The following is a 24,635-nucleotide window of genomic DNA, read 5'->3' on the forward strand; positions in this document are numbered from 1 at the left end:
GCACCAGGAACCCGCTGCAGCCCCACGGGGCTCCGTGGCGCTTCAGAGGGAGGCGGCAGAGGAGGCCCCGGACGCTGCTCAAGGCAGCAGCGCTCGGCCCGCTCGGGGCCAGACCGAGAAGCCTCGCCATCAGGAGCTCCGGGGCGGGCTCGGGCGCGGCGCCCGGCGGCCAGCCCCTCAGGGGCCGCGCGGGGCGGTTGCGGCTCGGGGCGACACCGCTCCCGCCCCCCCCGCGCCGGCCGCGCGAGGCTCCAGCCGTCCGCCAACCACCGCCCCCGGCCCGCCCCCCGCCCCTCGCCCGCCCAATGACGCCCCTCGCAGCCCGGCAGACACCGTCACCTCGCGGAGCGCCGGCCGCCGGTTGGCTCAGGCGCCGCGAAGCGTCACATGGGCAGAGATCAGCCCAGGGCCGCGGGGGGCGTGGCCGGCGCGTAGTGCGGCGCGGCGCTGTGCGGCAGGTGCAGGCGCGCGGCTGTGGGCGGCCCGTGGGGTGCTGAGGCGATGCTGAACCTGGCGGAGGTCGGCGGGTCCCTGCTGGAGCGGGTGGCCGTCGGCAACCCCCTCTCCCTGGTCCTGGCCGCCTCCGCTTTCGCGCTGAGCCTCGGCTACCTGTTCCAGCTGGGGTACCGGCGCCACGTCGGGTCCGACCGGAGGGTAGGCGCTGGAGGCGGGGGGGTAGGCGCTGGGTGGGGGTAGGCGCCTCAGGCCGGGGCGAGGTGATGGGCCGGGGCAGGGCACTCCGAGGCCTTCGCCAGCCTTCTGCGGAGGGGTGGTCACGGCGGGGCGAGCGCAGGGGTGAGGGGGAGGGCCGAGGGGAGCCGGGCGGCCTCTCGTTGGGGTGCGGCCGTCCAGGGGAGCAGCTTCCCTCTGGAGAGCCCTTCGTGGGCAGCGCACAGGAATGGGTGGTAAAACCCCAGCGTGCGGGAGCGGGCTCTGGCGAGCCAGGAGCGTTCCCCGCAGCCTCCCCAGGGACGGTGTCCGATGGGAATGCTGCAGCGCCGGCGGGTCCCTTGGCTCAGCTGTGGGTGGTCCCACACGAAGCTGGGGTGCTTGGGTTTTGTAGAGGGAGAGGCCTGGCCTGGTCCCGCTTCGTCAGTGCAGCTGAAAAGAAGGCTCCCAGCTCTGTACAAAACTCGTTGCTAAACTGAGGTTGATGCTTTTGGGGGACTGTTTAACAAATCGTTTTGTTTCTGACTGCTGTCTTTCCAATTGCAGTATCTTTTTGCTTTGCATTCAGAGGTAGGTTAGCAAGAATCTTAATCGTATTCTTTTTATTTTGGCCTCCGCTGCTTTTAAATGTGGCGTGCTGTTACTCTATTTAAAAAAAAATAATCAGTTGTCCAAGGCTGGCCTTCTCACAAAAGAGTTTAAACAAAATGCCTATAAAGCCTTCTCTGTGTTTAGTTTTTATGTAAATGGACATGATTTTATTATTCTTTGAAGAAAAGTCTGTATTTACTTTTATCTTCTTCCTCAGAAGTACCCACCTTATATTTCGTCAAGCATCCCTTTCCTTGGACATGCAATCGCATTTGGAAAAAGTCCCATTGAGTTTTTGGAAAATGCTTATGACAAGGTACGTTTTCCTGCATGACTGGCTGAACATATGCTGAAATATTTTTTTATATCTATTAAGTTTTTTAGCTGGAACTTGTTTAAAATCAGTTCATTCTCATTTACTGCCTTGAATATGGAATGTAGCATGCAGACTAGGCTCTGGTTTCTTCAGATTTCGTTATGTACATCGTTGCTAGAGAAACAGTGTTTCCTGAGATATCTCTTGTGTTTCAGATTTAAAAAAATAGGTCTGTATATTTGAGTAATGCTCATAGCTGAATCACAGGTTAATGAAAAAGCCATTTTCATGATATTTCTTGCCTTAATTCGGAACTTTTAATCTCACTCTGACCAGACTGGAATGTCGCTGACCACCTGTGTAGGCAATTGGATGAATTTTAAGGTCCTCTCCAATGTTAAAAGGGCTGGTGTATAAAACCATAGTAGATTTCATAGTATAACAGCCCAAAAGAAATGACCTAAGGCAGTAGAGCCTTAATTCCAGTGAAATAAGATTTAATGATCTGTTTCACGTTGTCTAAAACTTAAGCCTAAATCTTAGCTTGTTTAACTTAGAGAAAGCCAAATTCAGTATGTGAAGATCTGCTGGAGATGACCTTTAAACTTTAAAATCATATTTGCTCTTAATTACCTATACATAATTTCAAATCCAGAATTGTTTGAGACAGTGTTTGTAGATTACTGGAGGCTATATGTACTGTAATCTCCTTGCTAGTTTTTGTAGTGTAATTGATCTTTTATTCGTGTTTTTCAAACTAAATGGTTTTAAAATGTGCAAGATCATGTGTGTGTGTTATAATGTTAGGTGTCATTAGTTAGTATATTGAGAACAGAATTTAAATATGGTTTGAAATATTTATCTTTATTAAATCTCTAGACACTAATTAGGAGAGTAAGTAAGTGATTTACGGAAGCCTGTAGATAAAGAGATACGGATTTAATGGTTTGTGTTCTTATTTAAAATAAACTGGTTTCGGTTTTTTTCTCTCTTAGTATGGACCTGTGTTCAGTTTCACTATGGTTGGCAAGACATTCACGTACTTACTGGGTAGTGATGCTGCTGCTCTACTCTTCAACAGTAAAAATGAAGATTTGAATGCAGAAGATGTATACTCTCGGTTAACTACACCAGTGTTTGGCAAGGGAGTTGCTTACGATGTGCCTAATATGGTGTGTATTTTAAATATAAGATGAGTAGAAAAGTAGCATGATTTAAATTCTGAGTATGCAGCCCTGAGCTTTTGGCTCTGTATGATGGGGTTGTCTGTTCGTACACAATTCTGGGATATTGCAGGTAAATTGTCTCAGGTGGATAATCAAAACAGAACATGTTTACTTAGCCCCTGGCCATTTGTCAGTCTGGATGCTATTTTTTCTTCTTGAAACAATCATCTAATCTAACCATAGAGGAAAAACTAATAAATGAGTCTCTCTTTCCTTCCCTTATAGCATGCCACTGGCTGCAGTTTACTTTTCCCTTACAAGCAACTTTAGGTCTTCCTTCTAAAAGAGAGATTTAAGGGAGATAATTTTTCATTTGTGCTACACCACATCTAGATACAGGAGTATTAATTTGACGGTTTGCACCACAAGGTTTGTCTTGCTCAGACAAAAATCAGTCTGTATATGTTTGCAGAATACAGTCTGCGTGGGTCTGGAAGCACAGTGGGTGTCATGTGGCATTGTTCCCGAGCTAAGCATCGGTTGCTTTCTTGTTTGTGCATGTTGTCTGGCATGACAGACTCCTAAACTGTAGAAGCCAAGTTTTCGATGGACAGGCTTGCTCCACTGGGACTCTCTTTCAGCATATGTTGACATCGACAGCCTGTTGTACAACAGAGTAGTCTGGTGGCAGAAATGGCATTGTAATATACTTTATTTTTGGATTTTCAGCTTTGGGTTAATTTTGGTTGTATAGATGCCAATCATTTGACCGGTAATAGTTTCTGTGGCCATCAGGACTTTTCCTCCCTAGCACGCTTCTTCATTCTCCCCTGCTAAGTGTACTTGCAGGGATTGTTGCTCTCTTAATTATGTGGTTTAGGGGCAGTAGTCACTGGTCTCTTTTCCTCCACACCAGCACATTGCAGTGACCCACAAAGTATGTGTGTTGTTCTTACCCCGTTCTTTTGGAAATCTCACATACAACTGACTACCAACAACTTGCCACTTTGTAAATAAATTAAGGAGAACTTAGTTGTCTCCTGCTTTGTCAGGAAGTGTTAAACTGTGGATAGGCAGTGTCACAAAATCTGGGGGCCAGGATTGGTGGGGTTTTTGTGCTTGAGGGATTTGCGTAGCTCCTCCCACCCCTTTGTGAATGAAACCAGCAGGACTGCAGCCTGGATAACAAGTAGGAGATCATTTCTTGTGTCCTAGGAGACCTCTTCCACAAGTGGGGTCATTCTAAAAGACTTGTTTCTACCAGTTCTGACAGTTGTAGGGCTTCCTCAAAAAGTCAGAGATGGAGTCGGGGATCCCTTTAGGAGCTGCTAGAGTGGAGAGGGTACATGATTCTCTGCGGTACAGCTTTCATGTTCTTCTCTGGTATACACTAGTTTCAGAAAGCGTCAGTGAATTGGACATAGACTGCTAAGTTGGCCAGCTTTTTGCTGTGTTGTGCGTGTTCTTTGGATTCTGACTGTAGTGGGATGTCTGCTTGAAACTGAAAGGTGCTGGTTTGTATCTTTAGTTCTGTGAAAGATCATGCGCTTGTTAGAGCTGTCTTGACTTCTGCTTTCACACTCTACAGTTCATGGGTGATTCTGTGATTTTAATGTCTGTCTTCATTCAAGAGCTACTTCTTCTATGGGATCTAATCTCATCCTTCAGGAGTTTTGTAGAACTTTCTATAAGCTCCTTGGAAATGTGCATTTCTTACAACTGCAGGCCTATAGGGATGATTAAGGCCTACCTCATTTGTCCACCATTGTTGCGGGCGGAGTGAATAACTTCACTTGTAAGAGACTAGTGAAATGTTTATTAACATAAAACAGTGATTTAACAAAGTTAGTAGTGAATGTGACAGCGTTTTATGAGATTCGATGCTGGGGTACACTTGATTATTTACTGCAGAGAGGCCAGGGTCAGACAAGCTCTCAGGGAGACCCTCCTGTTGAGTCACGAGGTTCAGAAAGGACCCCCTGGCTTTTTAAACTCCTTCTCAGAGAGGAGTCTAGGTGCGGCTGGATCCAATCCTAGTCCCAGACTTGGTCAACGGTTTATGTCTAAAGGATTATATATGCGCAATCAATCCTTATATCAATCAGCTAAGATTTCAAAGGTTAGCATGCTATTAGTCACTTACCGAGAATCTGTTGCGGCAAGGAATCTCTCAGCCTCGAGGAGAAGAACCTTAAGCGAGCATCCCCACTCAAGGGGAGGTCCTGTCGTGCAGCCCACTGCCGTGCAGGAGAGCTCAAAGGGCTCTTGGGCCGTCCACTATTTATGGAGTAAGATAATTGACCTATAGTCATATTCTCATGGGAGCTAGATACCTAGGTTCCCACTCCAGACAGTGTTTTGGTTATGTTGCCAGCCATCTCCCACAGTTCAAGTGCAACTCAAAACAACTCCCACTGATGGACATGGCTTGAGCCGGAGCCGGGGGGGGGGAAAAGGGGAGAGCACACCGCCACAACCATATACTGCTTTTTTCCCTAGACTGTGTTTGAGTTCTACTTTAGTCAAGAGGTTAATCTTTTCATATTACTCGGTCTTGGGCATCTGTGGATGTCTACTTCATTCATACGTTCGATACTAGAAGGATTTCTTCCTTTTTATCTCTGCAGATTCAGGTTCCTCAGAAAATTACCTGGGCAACTTTTTTCCACAGCTAGGAGATGCAGAGATTTTGTTATTGGCATGCACTGATTATCTTTAGTTGTGTGTTTTCCTGGGTGGAGCTAGTGAGGTAGCATGTCTGGTTGAGGCCAGAATGCATTCTGCTGGAGGTGGGCTGGTTTTTTTGCATAGTGCTACCATCACAATTTCATTTCAGCCATCTACTGGGAAGGCATTTAAAGAGCCGTTTGAACTTTCATTGGCATTCTACTGTTGATGGATCATCCAGAACTTCCCTTGAGGCCCCCTTCTCTCTGCTCAAGCTGCTAAGTCTCTATCTCTTTAGTCTGACAGTGGCTTTCAGTCATGTTTTCAGAAGAGCCTCCCCTTACAGTTGACTACTTGTTAGAGTGTAACTGATGACTCTTTTTACAAGGAAGAAGTTACTTATTTACCAGTAATTCTGGTAATGGTTTGTTAATATGCATAGTCTATATATCAACTCATTCACTCTCTGTCTCCTCCCTCCAAGCCTCTTGCAGGTAGTTTTGCATCGAGAGGAGCTCAAATGGTAGAGGATGCGTTCACTCCTGTGTGCCTTTCCTATCTCCATCAAGCTGGAGATGGGCTAGCACGTTGCAAGAGAAAATGTGCTTGTCTCTTTGCTCTGTGGCATGTGTACCCTCTGATAAACTGCTGGAGTCCCCACTGCATTCTGAAAACAGAAGTTTCTAGGAAGTAACCTTTCTTCTTATGCCCTTCGTTTTGTGAATAACTTTATAGTACATGCAGAGCCCTTAGTGGGAAGACAATTTTTGGTGTATTGCTCATGGTACAGTGCAGATCTATAGGGTAGATGCCCTAATTCATAATTAGGGCTTAAAAAATCATTGAATAATTTTCCGAGTAGGTGTCCTGTCAAATCTATTGAATGGTTCTCATCTAATAATGGGCTTTTTACCAGTAGGTTTGTTAGCTCTGAGCCTACACAAAGAAAAAGAGGTGAGAAGGATGTGAAGCTCACCATTTTCTTAGGAAGCAGTTTGCTTCCTGGGCAGTGATCAGAGGGCTTTGTGAAAGAAGGGTGCATCTCTCGATGTTCCGGGGGAGAGAAAGCAAGGAGGCCACATAACAACACAGACTGAATCCAGACTTTGCAAGGACAGATCTGATTATGTTTGTGATTATCTAAAGCGCATTCCACATTTAAATCTTGAATGCTTCTTATATCTTTAGGGATAAAGTTTAACAAAGACCTTAAAATCATTTTCTGTTTTGGTACTGTAAAAGAGAGCATTGTAGACCCCTTGAGCTAATATTTCACTTGGATGTTATAAAACTTGTGCTTGAAGAACAATGAAGGTCAAAAATGGGGTATTATCTATTTTTTAAATTTGAGTATCTGTTGTACCCTACAATCCTAATTTCTTTTTACTTCTGTAATGTTCTTATAGTACAAATGATAATAAGTTGATTACATTAATATTACGATCCTTGTACTGATTGCTTTTTCTGTCTTGGTTCCTCTAGGTATTTTTGGAACAGAAGAAGATGCTCAAAACCGGGCTAAATATTGCCCAGTTCAAACAGCATGTATCTGTGATTGAAGAAGAAACAAAGCAGTATTTCAAAGCGTGGGGAGAAAGTGGAGAAAAAAGTAAGCAAGATCAGATGCATTTTTCCTCAGATTTTCTGGAAAGGAATGAAGGCTAATGCAGTTTGGTTTTTGTTTTTTTTTTTTTTTTTCCCAAATGATTTACTGCAATATTAAAGAAATGAAGAGTGATGTAGCTAAAACTGTACAGAACATCAGAAGACTTGCAAAATACAGATTTTGTTTCATCAAATTTAAGGCTATTGGAGAATAAATCTGCTCAGAAAATCATTGACAAGAGTAAAGGGCAATCTTTTGCTTTCTTAGGCGGCTAATAGGGAGCGTACCTGTTGCCTGACTGAATCATGCTCGTTTTGTATATGAGTCAGCTCTTAGTCCTTAGGAGAAGATCCTGTTCTGACTTCCCAGAGCCTGTCAGAGATCTTAGCTCAGGGATCTTCTATACTGAAGAACTGCATCCTTGAAGCTGATAAGGTTAGGCTAGTGATCTAAGTGGAATTCTTTTATTTCGCACCTCTTTTTCCCAACTAGCCTGCTAGACATAGCCCATCGCTATTGTTGCAAGCCCACAGTGGCATAACGGTGTCAGAAATATTATTTATTTAAACATATGTATTTATAATATATACTATATAAATATGTAATATTCATATATGTCGTGGTTTAACCCCAGCCAACAACTAGGACCATGCAGCTGCTCGCTCACTCCCCTCGGTGAGATGGGGGAGAGAATCAGAAGACTAAAAGTGAGAAAACTCATGGGTTAAGATAAAGACTCCCAACTTCTTGTGCACTCCCAGCACATTGGCTGGTGTGGCGGTGTGAGGAGCAGAAGAGCCCTTGAGTGCTAGCAACAGCTGAAACCACCAGTGTGCTACAACAGTATTTCCACCCCAAATCCAAAACATAGCACTGGTTTCCCATAGATTTGGATTTCAAGGTTAAGTTTTTGTATGGCTTCTTTTATATTTATTAAGGATTGAACTTGTGCTGCATGGCTTACTTTGGAAGGATAACTAGCTCTCCTAGAAAAATTCCTATAAAAAAACACCTTAGAAAACAGTTGTTGAAAATGGTGATCTAATTAAAAAGTTGTTTGAAGAGAAACCTGATAGACACACAGAAATCTAAAGTTAGATGCTTCATTCTTCTAGTAAAACAATCTAAAACTCTATTTAAAATTACTCATCTGTGTCCGGTTACATATTTTTCTCTTCTACAAAATAAAAACAAAGAATAACCTGTAAAACATAACATCTCACCTGAAATGCGTGTTCAGTAACACTTTTAAAATCTTTCCTCAGACTTGTTTGAAGCCCTTTCAGAACTTATCATTTTGACAGCGAGTCATTGCTTGCATGGGAAGGAAATAAGAAGTTTGCTGAATGAGAAGGTGGCTCAGCTGTACGCCGATTTGGATGGGGGTTTTACTCACGCTGCCTGGCTTCTTCCAGGTTGGCTACCTCTGCCTAGCTTCAGGTACCAGAAATAACAGATGAAGCAACTTAAGTATTTTATGTAAACATCTTTCTTTGGTTTCCCCTTCCCCACCTATTTCTTGTTTGGAAGCTCTTCTAGACGTCCCGATAAACCCTCACAAGCATTTGATGTGTTACTTTGTATAAAGTTTGCTAATAGAAGTGTTCTGAATTGCAGACGTCGAGACCGAGCACACAAAGCAATAAAGAATATTTTCTACAAGGTTATCCAGAAACGTCGAAAGTCTGAGGAAAAGGAGGATGACATGCTCCAAACTCTACTTGATGCTTCATACAAGTAAGCCAAGGGTTTGAAGACTTGTCATTTATAAATATTTTACTTCAGCTTTGAGCTCTTCCAAAAGAGCTAATTACCAAAAAAAGAGAAATATGCCCGCATGTTCTGAATTGTTTTTATTGCCAGCAATTAGTCATAGCTGTATTCTTAAAAACAGCTTAAAAACTTGTAAACGGTTATTCAGATTTCTGAGATTTCCATCAGTGGTCACCAGGCTGCTTCCTTTCTCTTTGCTGGCTGTTCAGTATTGATTTTCTTTAAGGCTCCTGGAGCCTCCTCTCTTCTTCTGTTCTCCCTTCTCCTGACCCCTAGATCTTTTACTGCCCCGTTTAGGGTAGGCAACAAAAGAGAAGGAGGAGAAAGAAGTACATTAGAAGAAATTGTAAATGCCGTAACTGGAAAGCTGATCAAATGAAGCTCTAACATAACACCTTTCAACCTAGGGACGGCCGTCCGCTGACTGACGATGAAATAGCTGGCATGCTGATCGGGTTGCTGCTGGCGGGGCAGCACACATCCTCCACCACCAGTGCCTGGCTTGGCTTCTTCATCGCCAGAGACAAATCAATACAGGACCAGTGCTACGCAGAACAAAAAGCAGTCTGTGGGGATGACTTGCCACCGTTAACTTACGACCAGGTTTGTATGTTACGTTATTCCTGCTGTGTATTATTATACTTTTAGGTGCTTATTTAAAAAAACAAAAAAACCAAACCCCAAACAAATGTGAAATACAGTCACATGCTTTGTGTTAGGATCATAATCTAGCGTGGTCACTCTGTGATAACATTGTTTGCCCATATATCTCCTCCATCTCTTCCTGTGCAAGTAAATTCTTAGCTTGCTACTGTTTTTTTAATCAGTGTTGATTAAGGAAATTACAGTTCCCACAATATCTAATTAGGAAATGATAGTTCTGTGGAAAAGGAAGATCCTCATATTCCCACTGAGGAAAGGAATGCAGTGTGACCTTGTTCTTTAATTAGGCATCAGAAAACACTCGAGACAGATTTGTAAGAAACTAGTTGTATATTTGATTGCACCGTTCAGAGATTTTTTTCCTTCTGAAGTGAATCAAATGGGGAAAAAAACAAATTATCAGGGTAGCTAACACAAATACAAGCTGCTTATTCTTTGATTTTTTTAAAATTTGTTTTTAAATGGTGTAAAGTACCATTTTGTTTGTGTTGAATAAACTTGGCTATATTTTGATATGTAATTTTCTCTGTATTTTCAGCTCAAGGATCTCAGTTTGCTGGATCGCTGTCTAAAAGAAACTTTAAGGCTTCGACCTCCTATAATGACCATGATGAGAATGGCCAGAACTCCCCAGGTGAGTTCACTTGTTGGGCACTAATTTCTCTTCAGTAGAATGAGGCTGGAAAAGGCCAGGTGGGGGTTGTCCTTTGGGGGCAGAAGGAAAAACTGGAGTGAGCAGTGTTTGCTGGCAGGGATGAAAGCTGATGGCAGCCTGGGTTATATCAATGGGAATGTAACCGGTGTATATTGAGGAAGACAATTAACACCTTGAACTTGGTAGTTACCTTCATCTAGAATTACTTGTGTCCAGTTTTGAACCCCTCTGGCAATCAAGACGTTGATGAAGTGAAGCAAGCAGAGGGCCACCAAGATGGTCAGGGGGTGCAGCAGTTGTCCTGTGAGGAGAGGGTGAGGGAACAGGGGTTTTTCAGCCTGGAGAAGGGAAGGCTCCAAGGGGACGTAGTACCAGCCACGTGCAGTCTTATTCGGCAAAACTGACCCTTTCTTTTAGCTATCCGTCCCACTTCAGCTTAGTTTTGTGCTACCATTTAAAGATATGTTTTGCTTGCAGGTATTTTCAGTAGGTATCTTGGAAAAATTTGGCAAGCACTTAATACAATACAGGCTAGGGAAATCTGAAAGAAAACTTGCTGTTTGCACAAATAAGATAAAAAGTAAAATAATTTTTTAAACTAATGTCCCTCCCATGACAAATGCTCTCAGTAAATTTTAAGTTCATTTTTTTTAAAAACTCTTCCTGTAGAACTGCCAGCCTTGTTAAAGCAGCTGAAAGGTTCCTGTAACTACCTGAATGTTGTGCCCCGTACAGGTAAAACAATACACTATAAGGCTGCATTCATTTTAAACGTGATTAGCCAAAATCTCTTTTGAAATTCAAGCCTCATGACATAGCACTTCAGGTAACACTTTGAAAAGAAAAATGGAGAATTTTTGCGATGTGTGGGTGTCTTGTCTCTTCTCTTACAGACTGTTGCTGGATACAATATTCCCCCCGGCCATCAGGTCTGTGTGTCTCCCACTGTTAACCACAGACTCAGGGACTCCTGGAAAGATGCTCTAGAATTCAAGCCGGACCGCTATCTCCAGGATAACCCAGCAGCTGGAGAGAAGTTTGCCTACGTTCCATTTGGCGCTGGTGAGTAAGAAAACACAGCCCCTGCCTGAGCCATTGTGAACTGAAGCAGCTCATGCTGGTCGTCTCATACAGCACCTCCCCATGCCACAGCATCTGAGGATACGGTTTTTTTCTTTCCACTGCTGCCTGAAAGTTTTCTTAGTGTGCAAGCGCTGTTAAAAGAATGAAGTTGATTGATGGATAGTTTTGCATTAGCAGTAGCTGTATATCATACGGAGTAGCAATCAAAACAAATCTTTCGATTAGCATGTGTGGCATTTGACTCAAGTCTTTTCAAGGCGAGGTAAAAAGCTGGTAATGCAAAGTCAGTTTAAGGCAGAGCAGAAATCTGCATAGAGTCGTAACTGCCGAAAGAGTTTGAAAATATCACTGCAGTATGGTTACAGTTGGTATCTTTTCTCTGTGTTGTAAACGCTTGTTCGGTGATAGGTAATTTAACACTTTCTGGTGAGGACAGAATAACACAATCTCATTCAAATTACTCCGTCTGTTTTACGCAGTGACAGCTTATAAAAACAAGACTTTGGTGGTATTAGTAACAGTGTAGGTGCAGCACTGGAGCCTCACCTTGTTTACAAAGGAAAGAAGCAATTACTGTCCGCGTAAAATTTTTAAAGTTAGCTTGTTGTCAAAGGCGATCTAATAACTAAGCATTCTAACTGCTTTTTATGGCTTCTCTTCTAGGCCGTCATCGCTGCATTGGAGAAAACTTTGCTTATGTTCAGATTAAGACTATTTGGTCTACACTGCTTCGTTTGTATGAATTTGATCTCATCAATGACTATTTTCCAACTATAAATTATACAACAATGATACACACACCTAATAACCCCCTCATCAGATACAAGAGGAGGTCACTGTAAATTCTGGAGCTAAAACCTTACTTATTTAAGTTGTGTAAACTAACAGACAAAGTAAGTGGCAAATGGAAACTGTTGCATCTCCTGTGAGGAAAGCAACAAGAATCTACCAAGTGCAAAGTCTTTGCATCTATTTCTTATTGCATTTTTACAGAAAGTGTCTTTTCTATTGGTGTAACGCGTTTAAGGTGCATGCCAACTCTTTAAGATGAAGTAGTAAGTAACTTCTATAAACGGAACTTTTATGAAAAATAATGGAAGATTACTTTTCCCCAGATAACAAAGGGTGATACTGTATCTTCTTACCTCCGTGCCTGATTACAGTAAATCCAGCAGGGAAGAGGCACCGAGGGGGAAGGTAGCTGGTGGTGCTCTACTCCTGATGTTTGTCATTCTGCTCCAAGCAAACTAGGTATGGTCTTGGCTGGTTCTTGGGTACTTATTTAAAGAAATGTTACTGTACAGCTGAGCAGTGTCAGACTACAAAATGCTCAAAGAAAGAGGCGTCGTTTCTGAGAGTAGACCATTTAAATGTCCAACTCGAACCAGTTCTAAAATGCTTAGGTTCCGAAAGGAACAAGTAATTCTCTAAAAATTTCTGAAACTAGTGATCTCTGAAGGCTTGATTTAAGTGTGAAAGTAACAATATGATGATAAAAACAACATTAACTTTGTAAATAACATGTTTGTGTATAAAAAAATGTTCATGAACATTAAGTGAAATAGCTGAATGTTGTTCCCTTTTGTACTGATTCATGCAAGATTGTTAACTGGTGTTTGGTTCAAGAGTGGTGGTGATTAATGGCAATGAGCTCTGGCTCCCAGGAGCTTTGAATTAAATTTATAAACAAATCTATTGCAGAAGTTTTCTGTCCTCAACCCTGGCAATTCTGAAAAGCTTTTATAAGTAAGTTTGTAATAAACTTATCTTTCTTTCCTGTAAAAGTATGAGGTTGGTCATGCAAAGAGCTCCCCACCTTCAGTGCTCACTGCAGCAAGGGCTTTGTCCCATCTTTCCTCTTTTAAACTCGGGTGTAACTTCTAAAACTTCATGTTTGTATCAATCAGTCACAGCAGCTGAGGGAGTGCAACATCTTCCCTTCCAGCCCCAAAAGAGGTGACCAGGGTCTTCAGAAACCAAGCTGTACCTGTCCTTGCTTCTCGTTAGTAGCAGCATTTTGGAATCTGTAACAAGTAAAGCTGCAGCCACCACGATGAGGAGGAAGAGTGTGAATAAGGGAGTGGTTCTTGAACACAGTTAAAAGCATGAAGTCATCTTTATTTCAGTACTTTGACAAAATACCCATAAAATTCAAAACTTCTACCATTACAAAAATAGGTCTCTACAAGTGATATTCTGTCTGCGCTGCCAGTAGCAAATATTACGAGAGTCATGTAACTTCAGTAGCCTTGCCAGAAAAAGTGCAAGTAAACTTTGCTGAATGTAGCTCAATTTCATTAATACACACGTTTCATCTTCGCACCCTTTTGATAAATACACACTTCATAAGTTAATCATTTAAATTAGCATTCCACAAATATACATGTAATTTAATGGGGGGTGGGGAGGGGTTGGTTTCTTTATTATTTTGTTTGTTTGTTTCATGAAGACAAAGTGCCTATATACATAAACCCCAGTCCGCGTGGGTGCGCCAGGATGGAACTGTGTGCAGTTGTCTAGCTGTGTTCATACTGGTCCCACAACATACACGTGATACAAAAGCACAGGAGGAGCACGGATTTGCAGAAGGCAGCCCATTCACATCACCGCCAGCGATGGAGATGTCCCAACGGCGGTATTATCTTCTCATACCAGCGTGCAACTGAGTGTATGAAGTCGAACCTGTACGAGGGAGAAAGATTTTCATCGAGATTATTTGGAATCAGTAGATGAGGATTCACCAACAACGTGTGACTTTTAGATGAAGAAGTGTGAAACATTTTACATGGGAAAGCTTTTAAGAACAAAACTTCCTCAAATAACAAATTTTATGCTGAAGTAGGACTTCTAACGCAGTAACTGCAAAAATCGAGTTTCATAAATTACATCCTATTGATCTGACAATTTTCTTGATGCATTCCTTTTACAGCACAAAAATTACCATCGCCTACGGGGCAAAAAGGCTGGAACTTCTGTAATCAGATGGTAGGAGAAGAAATTGCCCTTGTGCCCCCTTTGGGGTACGATTTTCTCCATCTAGTTTAAAATCTTAATAAGAAGCCACCTGAACCCTTACTGCATGTTTAGCAGAGATCAGGGAAAGTTAAAGCGTTACCAATAAGCTCAAAATCTGTAATTAAATCACACTTGTATGTCTCCCTTCAAAGAATTTTACAATTTTCTTTTTAACAAGCTTTTTGCTACAGCTCAGGATAGCCTCTTCGTTAAGGCTGAAAATGCCTACAAGCACGGATGTTTGTGATGAATCCCAGAGCATCCCAGCCCTCACCTGACTGCACGCTGCCCAGCCGCCGCTGTAGTGCCTCCAGCCGGTTGATGTAATCCGTTAAAGCTCTTTCGGGATCGTAGTTCTGCAGCTGAGAGCAGGCGAAAGAGACTGGGTTTATATCTGCCTGCATACTGTGGAACCTAGGGGCAGAACACAACACGCATGTCTTCAAAAAGCAAAATTTCAAATAAAAATATCAGCAGATGTAGCAAAACCACTGTAAGCAGGGACACCTTACTGACTGCATGTCCCTGACCTCGCCCTTGTGCTCGCCGGCACATTGTACCCATTTAACCTCCCTGCCGCTTACTGCCCAAGCCATCAAACTGCCTCCCCCAGAGCAGCCACTTTGCCCAGTTGCCTTTTCTTTCTACGGCACCTGATTTGTTGCTGCGTTTCTCTGGGACAGAGACTGACCAGCAAATTCCTACTGGGACCGCAGCAGAAGCCGTCGTAGATTGACGTTTGCTTTTCTATTAAGAAGCTCGTGTGAACAAGCCATCTTTACAGCATTCTGTCTCTCTTCATTACTTTCTATAAGTAAAAGTTAAAAGCGGCTAATATAATTAAACATTTTTTCCATGTGAACTGCTATGGCTGCCACACACTAAGATGACAAACGTTGAGGTGCTTTATATAAAAATAAAGATCCAAAATGTCAAGATATTCAATATACTAATATTCAGTAAAGCTCAGAGCCCACAATTCCATATGAAGTAATCAAAAGCTGGTGGCGCTCCAAAAAACCTTGCCTTTGGTGAAAAACACCTGGTTTCACTGGCATCCGATTCACAGATCCCTCTAGTGCAGCCAACTGAAAGGGTTTAATCAAGAACAAGCCGTGGAGCTACCGAGCAGCTCCCACCCACGCTGTGGCCGTGAGGAGGTGGCAGTTCCTCCCAGCCCGCAGTCACCAGACGACCCTCCTTGGCCACCGCGAGCAGCCCCGCTTTTCCCTGGCCCCGCTTTTCCCTCTCCCTACGTCTGAGGGCACCCGAGGCAGCTCAGCACCCTGCTGCCGACCAGAAAGGTGCAGAGACAGCTGTGGTGCGCTCCGTGACAAAGCCCAGACTCTACGGAGGTGGGTCAACGTAGCTCCATCCAGTCATCTACCACCAGATGCAGGAACATGGCATCGATCGGGCAGCAGAAATCTGCAAGCTTTGGCCTTGACCAGGCGATGAGTAAAGGCACACTGAAGGCCTGAGATGCAATTCATTACGTATCCTCACAACAACAGTTAAAAATCTTACGGCATCAAGGATGACAAACCTTCGCAGTAAGCGCTGACGCATTCATTTAGTTAAACAATGTTCTGGCAGAAAATGATAATCTAAAATAAAACGTACTTATGTTGAAAGTTTACAGGAGATCTAGGAGACCCCGTGCCTGACCTGGATCTATAGGAATGCCTTTGTTCTCCATAAAGATCCACGCCACCAGAGAAGGAATCGGGCCGTAATTCATTACCTAGAAATACAAAAAGCAATGTTTTGAAACTGAAAAAACCTAACACCTTTTGCACTTTACTGGGAATCTCAAATGTGAGTTTTCTGTTTGCCTGTCACAAATCTGGTGTTTAACAAACGCAGAGCACTTTCAGACTGCGTCAGAGAAAACCAGAGGTGAAATCCTGGCCTCACAGGGTTTCAGTGCAGACCTAGATAACCAGGAATTAATAAAGAAGCTTCTGATTCTCCTTTGGCTCCTACCAAAAAGCAAACAGAAAACCAGATTTCCCGAACTTTAAGCTAAAACAAAAGACTGACAAGCTTTTGTTCTGAGGGAAAGGCCGGGGGGACTGGTCGATAGGCTGTGTGGCCACCGCAGGGCACCTGTAGTTGCTACGATTCCTCTGTCCGTCCCTGTCCTCAGCATCCCCTCTCAGAGCTGGGGGTGCGGATCTCTTAACGAGAAACTCGATGATGCAGCTAAAATTGTTTTTACAAACACACTCCATAGGAAAAGTTGCCGTGTTTTCTTTAAATCCCACCCCCAATGGAGCAAAACAAGACTGAAGAGAACGCAAACGGATTAGTGCCTGTGCTGAGCACAGAAACTCTCAGAAACCTGAGAAACAGCTTAATCCAGGCAACTACAGCAAAAGGAAGGGAGAACAGCACCCCGTTCCTTCCACGTGAGGAAAATACAAATTAAAAGCCATCTCCATTAAGCAGTGGTGTGACTTGTGAACACCATTTTTTCAGTCATAACTGGACCACGATTTACCTGTGTTCTGGCTAAAGACATCCCTATTGATACTTAGTACACCAGAACCCGTAACTCTGTGCCATCGGCGAACCAGGAACTTCATTCTGCATTTCAAATGAAAAAAAACCAACAAACTTCAGGATGAATGAAATAGTCTGCTAAAAATAATGTGCTTTTTCTATTCTAGAAGGCATAAGAATTTCTTGAACGCCAATGGATGGGTGTCTAAAACCTGAAGATGAAGTAGAAAAACTTCCTTATACACATCCCTGAGAAAAACATCTTTTTTCCAAATCTGCTTTCGGCTTCACCTCTGCAATTCCAGTGATTCCAGAGGTGCTGCATAAATCCCAGTAGACAGCAAATGGCTCAAGCACCTGAACTACAGGGCATCAGCATTTTAAAATCATACTAAATAGACTTTTTGCCTTGTTGCATCCCCAAAATTGTAACCGCAGAGCGCTGTGAGTAAACAGGCATATGAATAGTTCCTTGAATTTATACTACACACAAGCCCCAGATGAAGAGCAAACAGAAGTGCTCGGCGGTGCAAACCTCTGTGAAGAAGGTTTTCTAGCAACACGGCAGTACTACGCAGTAATAACCTTCACTTTTCTTCCTCATCTATTCCTACTCATCCTCAGTCTGACACCTAAAGTCTTGTGAATTCAAAGGACTACCAAGACGGATAGAAGTCGTTCATAAATCTGTATTATACTTACACGTAAGAATTTAACCTTTAAAGGAAATTAAGTTGCAGAAAATACCTTTGTAAATACGTGCATATCCTAGAATTGTTTTGGTTTTTTTCTAATGTTATGACTTTTACCCGATACACTCCATCTTTGATTGATTATCAAATACAGAGCCATTTTCAACTACAATCTGACTGCTTATTCCTATTCCAGATTTTACCTATGCTCCACTCAACTTGTCACCCTACACGGTATCTACTATATTCACGACTCCCAAAAACATACAATTTAAACAGGATGGAACATGACAAGTTCTAGATGCCACTAGAGAGCTAGAAATATATACAATAAACCGCAGGCATATCTGTTCAAAATCTAACGTCCTCCAGTTTACCTTGAAATAGCGATGGACACCCTGACTGCAGAGCGAAATCTTGTAAAACCTTTTGAATGATGCGTGATGATTTCCAGGTCTGTGTAGGAAGGCTGCCCACCCATCCGTGCAATGAGGGCCAGCGTGGCTTCTTCACACTCCTGGAACCCGCCTAGTAACAGCAGCAAGTATTTTTTCTGATATATGAGAGCTTTCCGAAAGCTCTCTGCTCGTAGGTATTTGCCATAAATTCTCTACAACAAGAGAAAACAACAGAAACAACCCATAAGCTCCAAGAACTATCACAGTTCTAAGACTTTTGACATCATTACTCTTACAGCATTTCTGTGATTATTCATTTCTTGCTATCATGGAGAAGACTGCACTACTGCACACACTTGTAAAATGTAGCTTCATAATTTGAGGATGACCTGAGGAGCAAGAAATAGAGCACCATGAAAGGACAAAATATGTGCTTACGTATCGTTCTTAGAGAGAAAAACTAAGTCAGGTATCTGAGGATGAACATTTTGAAACCAAATTAATATCCATTTACTTAGAACAAGTACAGTGAACACAATGAAAAATAGGCCCAAATCAAAATGAAAAAAGTGGCTGTAGTTAGTGTGTGGGCAACAAAGTCTTCTTACCCTTAAAACAGCATTTTCAGAATCTGACCCCAGTTCTCTGAGGAACGCTTCGCTCCTGAGCTCTGCTCTCAGCTTGGAGAGTTCTGCATCGGCTTGCTTCAAAGATTTCTGCAGTGACAGCTTTTCCCTGTTCCAAATTTCCTTCTCAGAGGCAACAAGGGAATCGATATTAACTCCAACATCCGATGAGTGTCTAGAAGACTGAAGATGAGAGAAAATGAATTTGAACAACAGAGTTTGGAAAAGCTTGAGCTATGTCATTCTAGTCATTGGTCGGGTGGAGAGCTCATAACATTACTGAGAGAAAACAACCCGCCGACTGGATTTCATAGAATCACAGACTGGTTTGGGTTGGAAGGGACCCTACACATCATCTAGCTCCAACCCCCCTGCCCTGGGCAGGGACACCTCCCACTAGACCAGGCTGCTCAAAGCCCCATCCAGCCTGGCCTTGAACACTTCCAAGGCTGCCCTTGCATCCTAACACCTCAGGTGGCGAGTTTAGGAGCCTGATCAATGTCCTAGAAAAATACAGGTTCTCCGAAGAAAATCCCTCTCATTGGACCATACTGGCTTCACGATCTTGAAGCTATCTGGATCCATTTGCTACTCATCACAGTGATGAGACACAGATCAAAATGAGAAGTCCATGGAATTTAAAATAAAAGAGTAGTTAACAAAAGGAAGCTGGGTAAAATCGCAAAGTTTCCAGTAAATAGAGCGAGTCAATGTATGCTGAGCACAGGACAAGAATAACTCACACCCATTTACTCTGCAGGAGGGAAGCCAAGAAAGACAGACCGCTCCCCCTTATGCCTATATATACACATCATCATTATCAGCGCCACGGAAGACATACGTAGTCTCCAGAAGGTTGTCTGTGCTGGTATCTCCTCAGTTCTTCCTCCAGTTTCATAACAGCGTTCCTCAAATTATTCTTTTCTTCGCTCAGCCTGCTGACAAAGCCCGTCAGCTCAGCGTTTTGTCTCAGCAGCCTCTCGGTCAATGAGCTAGACGGAGTCCCTGGTGGCAGCACAAGCTTCAGCTAGAAGGAAGAAAGAAAACCAAACACAACTTGTATTAGATCCAAGTTGCCAACTTGAAAATACCAGGCTTACAGTGAAAATCTTCTGTAGATAATGACAATAAGTTCGTAGTAACTTATATAAAGAAAACATGCATGTACACGTAAACTATAAAGTAATGTGACTTTCTCTTCTACGCTTAACCTGTATAACACAGCAGAATATTTTCACGCAAGGTCAACTGTACCAGCTGTAACAATGTGCGAAGCTTTTCTACTATGTCTAGATTTCTCTAACTTAGATGAAAAGCAAAGCCCCAAAGCTGTTTTCAAGTCATGTTGCAAATACTTGCTTAAAATGCAGGTAAGGACCGAGCCAAGCTCAGTTAAAATCAAATATTGCTGAAGTCTTTGTAACAGATTACCTCATTTAATTTTTTACACAGGTGCGCACTACTCAGTCTTTGACTGCCTTTCCTTTGGTAAATACAGGGCAGTTTAAGTAAATGTGTTGTGTCAACACAATATAGTAAATATTAAGTGTTGATTTTAATACCAGGAAGCGGTGAGCAAACTTTCCTCAGTTGCAGAAATACTGCTGAAAGGAAAATATCTTTTTTTAAAGAAAAAGCCATGAGATTCAAAAATTTATCATTAAACTGGAAAAGATTTAATTCAAAAGTTGAAAATTCACTTTTAAGGTAATTAAAATTGAAAAAGTGAAAGGGAAGGTTTTTTTTTTTTAACACTTCACCAACTCCAAATTAGCATCCTCACTGGAGCAGATTTTCCTCTCTAAAGTACAGACCTGGCTAAGTACAGACTTAACAGCTCCGCGCTGGTTTCCGCTCACAGCTCGTCACGCAAACTCCCCCACCAAAGTTCCAGCATTGCACTCTCACCTCTTCCAGACAGGACAATCCGGGCAGTTTTTGCAGCTCTGAAATAACTTCTTCAATGGCATTTTGTATCGCAGAGAAGTCTTGATCATCTGCTGTTTCAAACTGTAATCTGAAACAAAAGTGACAGGTTCAACAGCGGGTACAGTCTGACACCACCAGCCAGGCTGGCAGGACTTCCCATCGATCCATACGCACTGGGCGTTCAGCAAATCACTTCAGTGCACTTACAGGAGACACGGCAATGTTTTCAAGACTGTTCAGTGACTCTGAATTAATTTGGCTCGATTTTACAAAGAATTTGCAGAGAGCAGTTTCCACTCAGTTTGAGAAGAGGATGTTCTACACGAAGCTCATTTAAAAATGTGGTTCTGCTTCCCACAAATTTGTTCAATCCATGTGAGGAAAATCTTAGTGGTATTTTCAAGATATAATGCATTCCGCTTTGCCCAAATGTTTCAGAATAAATGTTTCATATTAACTCACCATCACAGCAACATAAAAACAGATTCAAACTTCCAAAGGACTTGGTACCATGCTATTTTTTTTTTCTTAAGAAGATAGTAACCCGAGAAAATAAGAATCAAGATCAGTTTCACTTGACCATAAAATACCATTTTTTTTCTGAAGGGAGCAAGGGGGATGATCCACTTACAAAGTAACAGCATATTATAAACCTACAACAGCCCTAAAATGAGTTAGGTCTGCAGTCTGTGCATTATGATTAAAACCCAATATATTATCTCGCTGGTTGCCATTACCAAACCGAGTAGCTGAAGACTGGCCTAACCTGCTAGCAGCTTTCCGAGCCAACTGCTTCAGCTTTGGAGATGCGTTTTGCAGCTTCTGTCTGACATTTTCCAGAATTTCAGTAGCAGCAGAGAGATCTCCTCCTCCCGTCAGCGTGGGGTAGGTCGATTCATTGGTCTCCGCTCCTTCCATTTTTTGCTGGAGAACCCAATTCCTTGTTCTCTCATTGGGCGTGTCCCAGGCAGTCTGTATAAAAATATGTATTTTTATATGTATATAATGCATGCTTTAAAACGTAAAACTTTGATTCTGAAACACAGTCATAAATTGAAGAAAATAACCAATTCGGACACAGAAAGGAGTACAGTGTGACTACACTACTGTTGTAGTGTACCACTAAACCACTATTTGTGAATGGTACAGCGTGATGCCTCTCGTGACTAAGATCCAGCAATCGTACAGCGACAGTGTGGATCCATCCAACAAACTCAGCTGACAAGAAGCCACCCAGCCTTTATGTTTCTTCCGCCAGCAGCTCCTTTACCAGCTGTGCACGGAATTTGGGCAACTGTGCCCACGTGTTTCAGTGACCGATTCATAGTCAGAGGAACAGGACTGGAAAACCGCACCACGGTCATGGAAGTCAGTCCCCGGTCACAGGCCACCATACCACTGATGGTGCCACAACTGAACACGTGTCCCTCACCCTCACTGGCCTGACACTGGCCACGGAAGAACTGCTAAGCCCTCCCAAGAAAACCTGAGTCTACAGCTGTGCCTTTGGATATCTGACCACGGTGTGGTACCAATGGAAAAAAGCAGCGTGTTGTAAACGTCATGGGAAGAAGCAAAAAGTTTGTTATTTGAAACTCCAGGCAGATCCTGGAAAGCAGATCATACTGTCTGCTGCTGAGAAGGGGAAAGAGCTCCAACAGCCACTGCCAAACTGATCCAAAGGGAAGACTCTTCGTTGACCACAGTGCTGGCAGTCACCTCTGAGCAGAAGAGCAAGGTGCACAAACTGAGGGTGGCAGGAAGGCTGATGCTATCACAGTTATCAACACACTCAACATCCTGCCTCCAGCTGTGGGTAGTTTCCAATGCTTCAAAAGATTAAAAACAGTAGCCAAATTAGATGAAGAGAACAATTTCCTTCTGGCTCCACAGACAGACAGCTGCCAAAAAGCACAGAATGATGGCAGGATGGGCAAAAACATGGTCGGCAAAGAGGCAAGTCTCCTGTCAACCCTCTCTGGGACCATTCACAAATCACTCACTCAACAACACTTACCTCTTACAAGGAAGTCTCTAGAGTTTTAGAAGTAATTTTAAAATATTTAAAAACTTCCCAAACCTTTTATGAGAGAGAAAAATTTACAGGCAAGCGTGGTTCCAACCTTCATCCATCTAAAAATTAGGCTAAATTCTGAAATTAATTTTTTACCTTGATTTCTTCCTTCTATTTTGTTTGCTAACAGACACATATTTATGCACATGCTTCTTTGATTACTTACTCATTAAATTATTGAAGTTGTTGGGAGATCATTTTTAAACGTCATAAACACCACTTATGGTTTATGAACCAAAGATGAAGAGCAGTGACCTGGAGCATTCCTGAGTAGGAATAGCTCATTCCTGCAACTGGCTGCAGGGAATATTCTTCGCCTATACCGAGACACAAAGTGTGTGAATACATTCGGATGCATTTCCCCTACTCACGCTCCTCCTCGCACATCTCTACAGCTTCATTCTCAGATGTGCGTGAATAATTTTAGGTAGCAAAACTGGAATGCTTTCCCTTTCCCTGGTGCCTGTGTTTTGTAATCTGTAGGCTATTTTATAGATTGACTAAAGGCACAGCGACACACGATGCTAACTGAACAGAAGAATTAAAAGCTAAATTGCACAGTTCAGTATTACACATTGCTCTCAGACCTACCATACCTCATTTGGATTGTGGCTGGGTGTCCTTTCGGCTTCCTTTCTTCCTTCATTCTCCTGCTCTTTTTTCTGTAGTTCCTGGATTATTTCCTGCAGCTTCTTTGTTTCGTTCCCTAATTTATGAACTTCTTGCTTCTTTTCTCCGAGTTGCCACTGAAGGTCTTCTACTTTGGACTCCAGTTCATGGAGTTTCTTCTGTGCTATTATGTTAGCATCTTGTTCTGCTTGCAACGCTTTCCTCTGGATCTGCCTTTCTTTTTCCATTTGCTGTCTCACTTGCACAGATTCCAGTTTATACTTCTCCATCTCACTTACTAACTCCACTATACGGTCATGTTTTTCATCCATTTGTTTCTGTAGCTCTTTAAGTAATTCCTCAGATGGATTAGGTGTTCCAGCTTGCCCCTTATCTTCAGCACTTTGAAGCTGAGCACATAGCTCTTTTTCCCTTTCTAGGGCACTGCTTATTTCGAGAGCTCGAACCTTCTCTGATTCAAGAAGCACCTGCAACTCAGAATTACGGCCTCGTTCACGTGACAGCTGGGCAGCACTGAGTGCTTCTTGGGATTCAATTTTCTGTTGCAGATCAGTTGACAGCTGTTTCTCTTGCTCCAAAAGTTTACTTAACTGCAAGTTCTTTTGTTTTTGATCTTCAAGGGAAAATTTTAAATCCTTCCGTAAGAAAACAGAAGAAAAGAAATGACTAAAGCCATTTATTTATACTTTCCATTATCTTCTACAAATTGCAAATATGCTACCTCTACGCACATTGCTTTTAACAGATTTTATTATTCACAATTAATGCAACAATACTCTGAATGCTGTGGTCACATCTGATATTAAAATATATTACAGATGTCTTTATTCTAAAATCAGATCTTCTCATAAAAGAAGAATATTTGTAATATGCTTTTTAATGAGCTACAAACAGCCGTAGTTCTGAAGTTGAAGATAACTAGCTGCTTTTACTTTCTAAAACTGTGATAGTGATTTTGCAAGTTAAGATTCCAAGATGTAAATAAATCTATGCTGTTAAAGTGATTGGGTTTTTTGTCTTAATACTTGTAAGTAGGATACCTGCTCTCTCCCTCACTTTATCAGATACCGTAGAAGTACCATGTTAGCAGCGTCCTGTCCTTTTGAACATATGAGGGCTATTCTACAAAATAGAATCCTTTCATCTTGGACCTGACAAGTGCAGTTGTAAAACTCGTATTGATTTAAATGGAATTTGCATCAAGCCTTTTCCTCTCTTTGCCACACAGCTTCTATACATCTTTCTTCTGCTCCAGATGATATAACACTGCTGTTGAAGACAGAACATGCAGCACACATTGGACAAAAATGTAAGCTGAGATGAAATGTTAACCAAAAGAATATTGGTGTGCTCCCTGATGTTCCAGGCCATTTGGGATTATGGAATACCTCAAGCTCTTCTCTTCCTCTTTCCTCATTGCGTTCCATTTTAGCTTTTTCCTTTTCCAAAGCCCACTGCAACTCTCTCGATTTTTTCTGTTCGCTGGCCATGGTATCCTTGAGGATGTCTAGCTCAGCTGCTTTTTCTTTAACTTCAGTCCTAAAAGAGAAATGGGTAACCTTTAGATTAGACAATGG

General features: G+C 42.5%; 2 protein-coding genes across 10 annotated transcripts in view; one reads left to right on the forward strand and one right to left on the reverse strand.

Annotated features, from left to right (window-relative positions):
* The first annotated feature begins 442 nt into the window (after positions 1-442).
* Positions 443-13,137, forward strand: LOC128904732 (lanosterol 14-alpha demethylase). 2 transcript variants are annotated; one of them, XM_054189352.1, is made up of 10 exons: positions 443-654; positions 1,478-1,576; positions 2,572-2,748; positions 6,892-7,018; positions 8,281-8,455; positions 8,633-8,752; positions 9,196-9,391; positions 9,990-10,085; positions 11,000-11,168; positions 11,853-13,137. In XM_054189352.1, the coding sequence occupies exons 1-10, from the start codon at positions 502-504 to the stop codon at positions 12,029-12,031; spliced, it is 1,491 nt and encodes a 496-aa protein (XP_054045327.1). In that variant the 5' UTR covers positions 443-501; the 3' UTR covers positions 12,032-13,137. The 2 variants fall into 2 exon arrangements, with proteins under 2 accessions (XP_054045327.1, XP_054045328.1); XM_054189353.1 differs by having other exon boundaries at positions 1,481-1,576.
* Positions 13,138-13,286: 149 nt separating this feature from the next.
* AKAP9 (A-kinase anchoring protein 9) overlaps positions 13,287-24,635 on the reverse strand; it is a 121,232-nt gene continuing 109,883 nt past the window's right edge. For 7 of the 8 annotated variants that reach the window (XM_054189348.1, XM_054189344.1, XM_054189347.1 and 4 more), the window contains 11 exons: positions 24,447-24,597; positions 23,025-23,693; positions 21,121-21,326; positions 20,334-20,442; positions 19,267-19,452; positions 18,408-18,608; positions 17,779-18,011; positions 16,708-16,793; positions 15,828-15,948; positions 14,479-14,618; positions 13,287-13,871 (listed from right to left, as the gene is read on the reverse strand). In XM_054189348.1, coding sequence (XP_054045323.1) covers positions 13,828-13,871; positions 14,479-14,618; positions 15,828-15,948; positions 16,708-16,793; positions 17,779-18,011; positions 18,408-18,608; positions 19,267-19,452; positions 20,334-20,442; positions 21,121-21,326; positions 23,025-23,693; positions 24,447-24,597 — 2,146 coding nt within the window. In that variant the 3' untranslated portion in view covers positions 13,287-13,827. The remainder of the gene's footprint in view (positions 13,872-14,478; positions 14,619-15,827; positions 15,949-16,707; positions 16,794-17,778; positions 18,012-18,407; positions 18,609-19,266; positions 19,453-20,333; positions 20,443-21,120; positions 21,327-23,024; positions 23,694-24,446; positions 24,598-24,635) is intronic. The other variant, XM_054189346.1, reaches the window with a different exon arrangement.

Source organism: Rissa tridactyla, chromosome 2 (assembly GCF_028500815.1).
Source record: "Rissa tridactyla isolate bRisTri1 chromosome 2, bRisTri1.patW.cur.20221130, whole genome shotgun sequence".
Taxonomy (NCBI): Eukaryota; Metazoa; Chordata; class Aves; order Charadriiformes; family Laridae; genus Rissa; species Rissa tridactyla.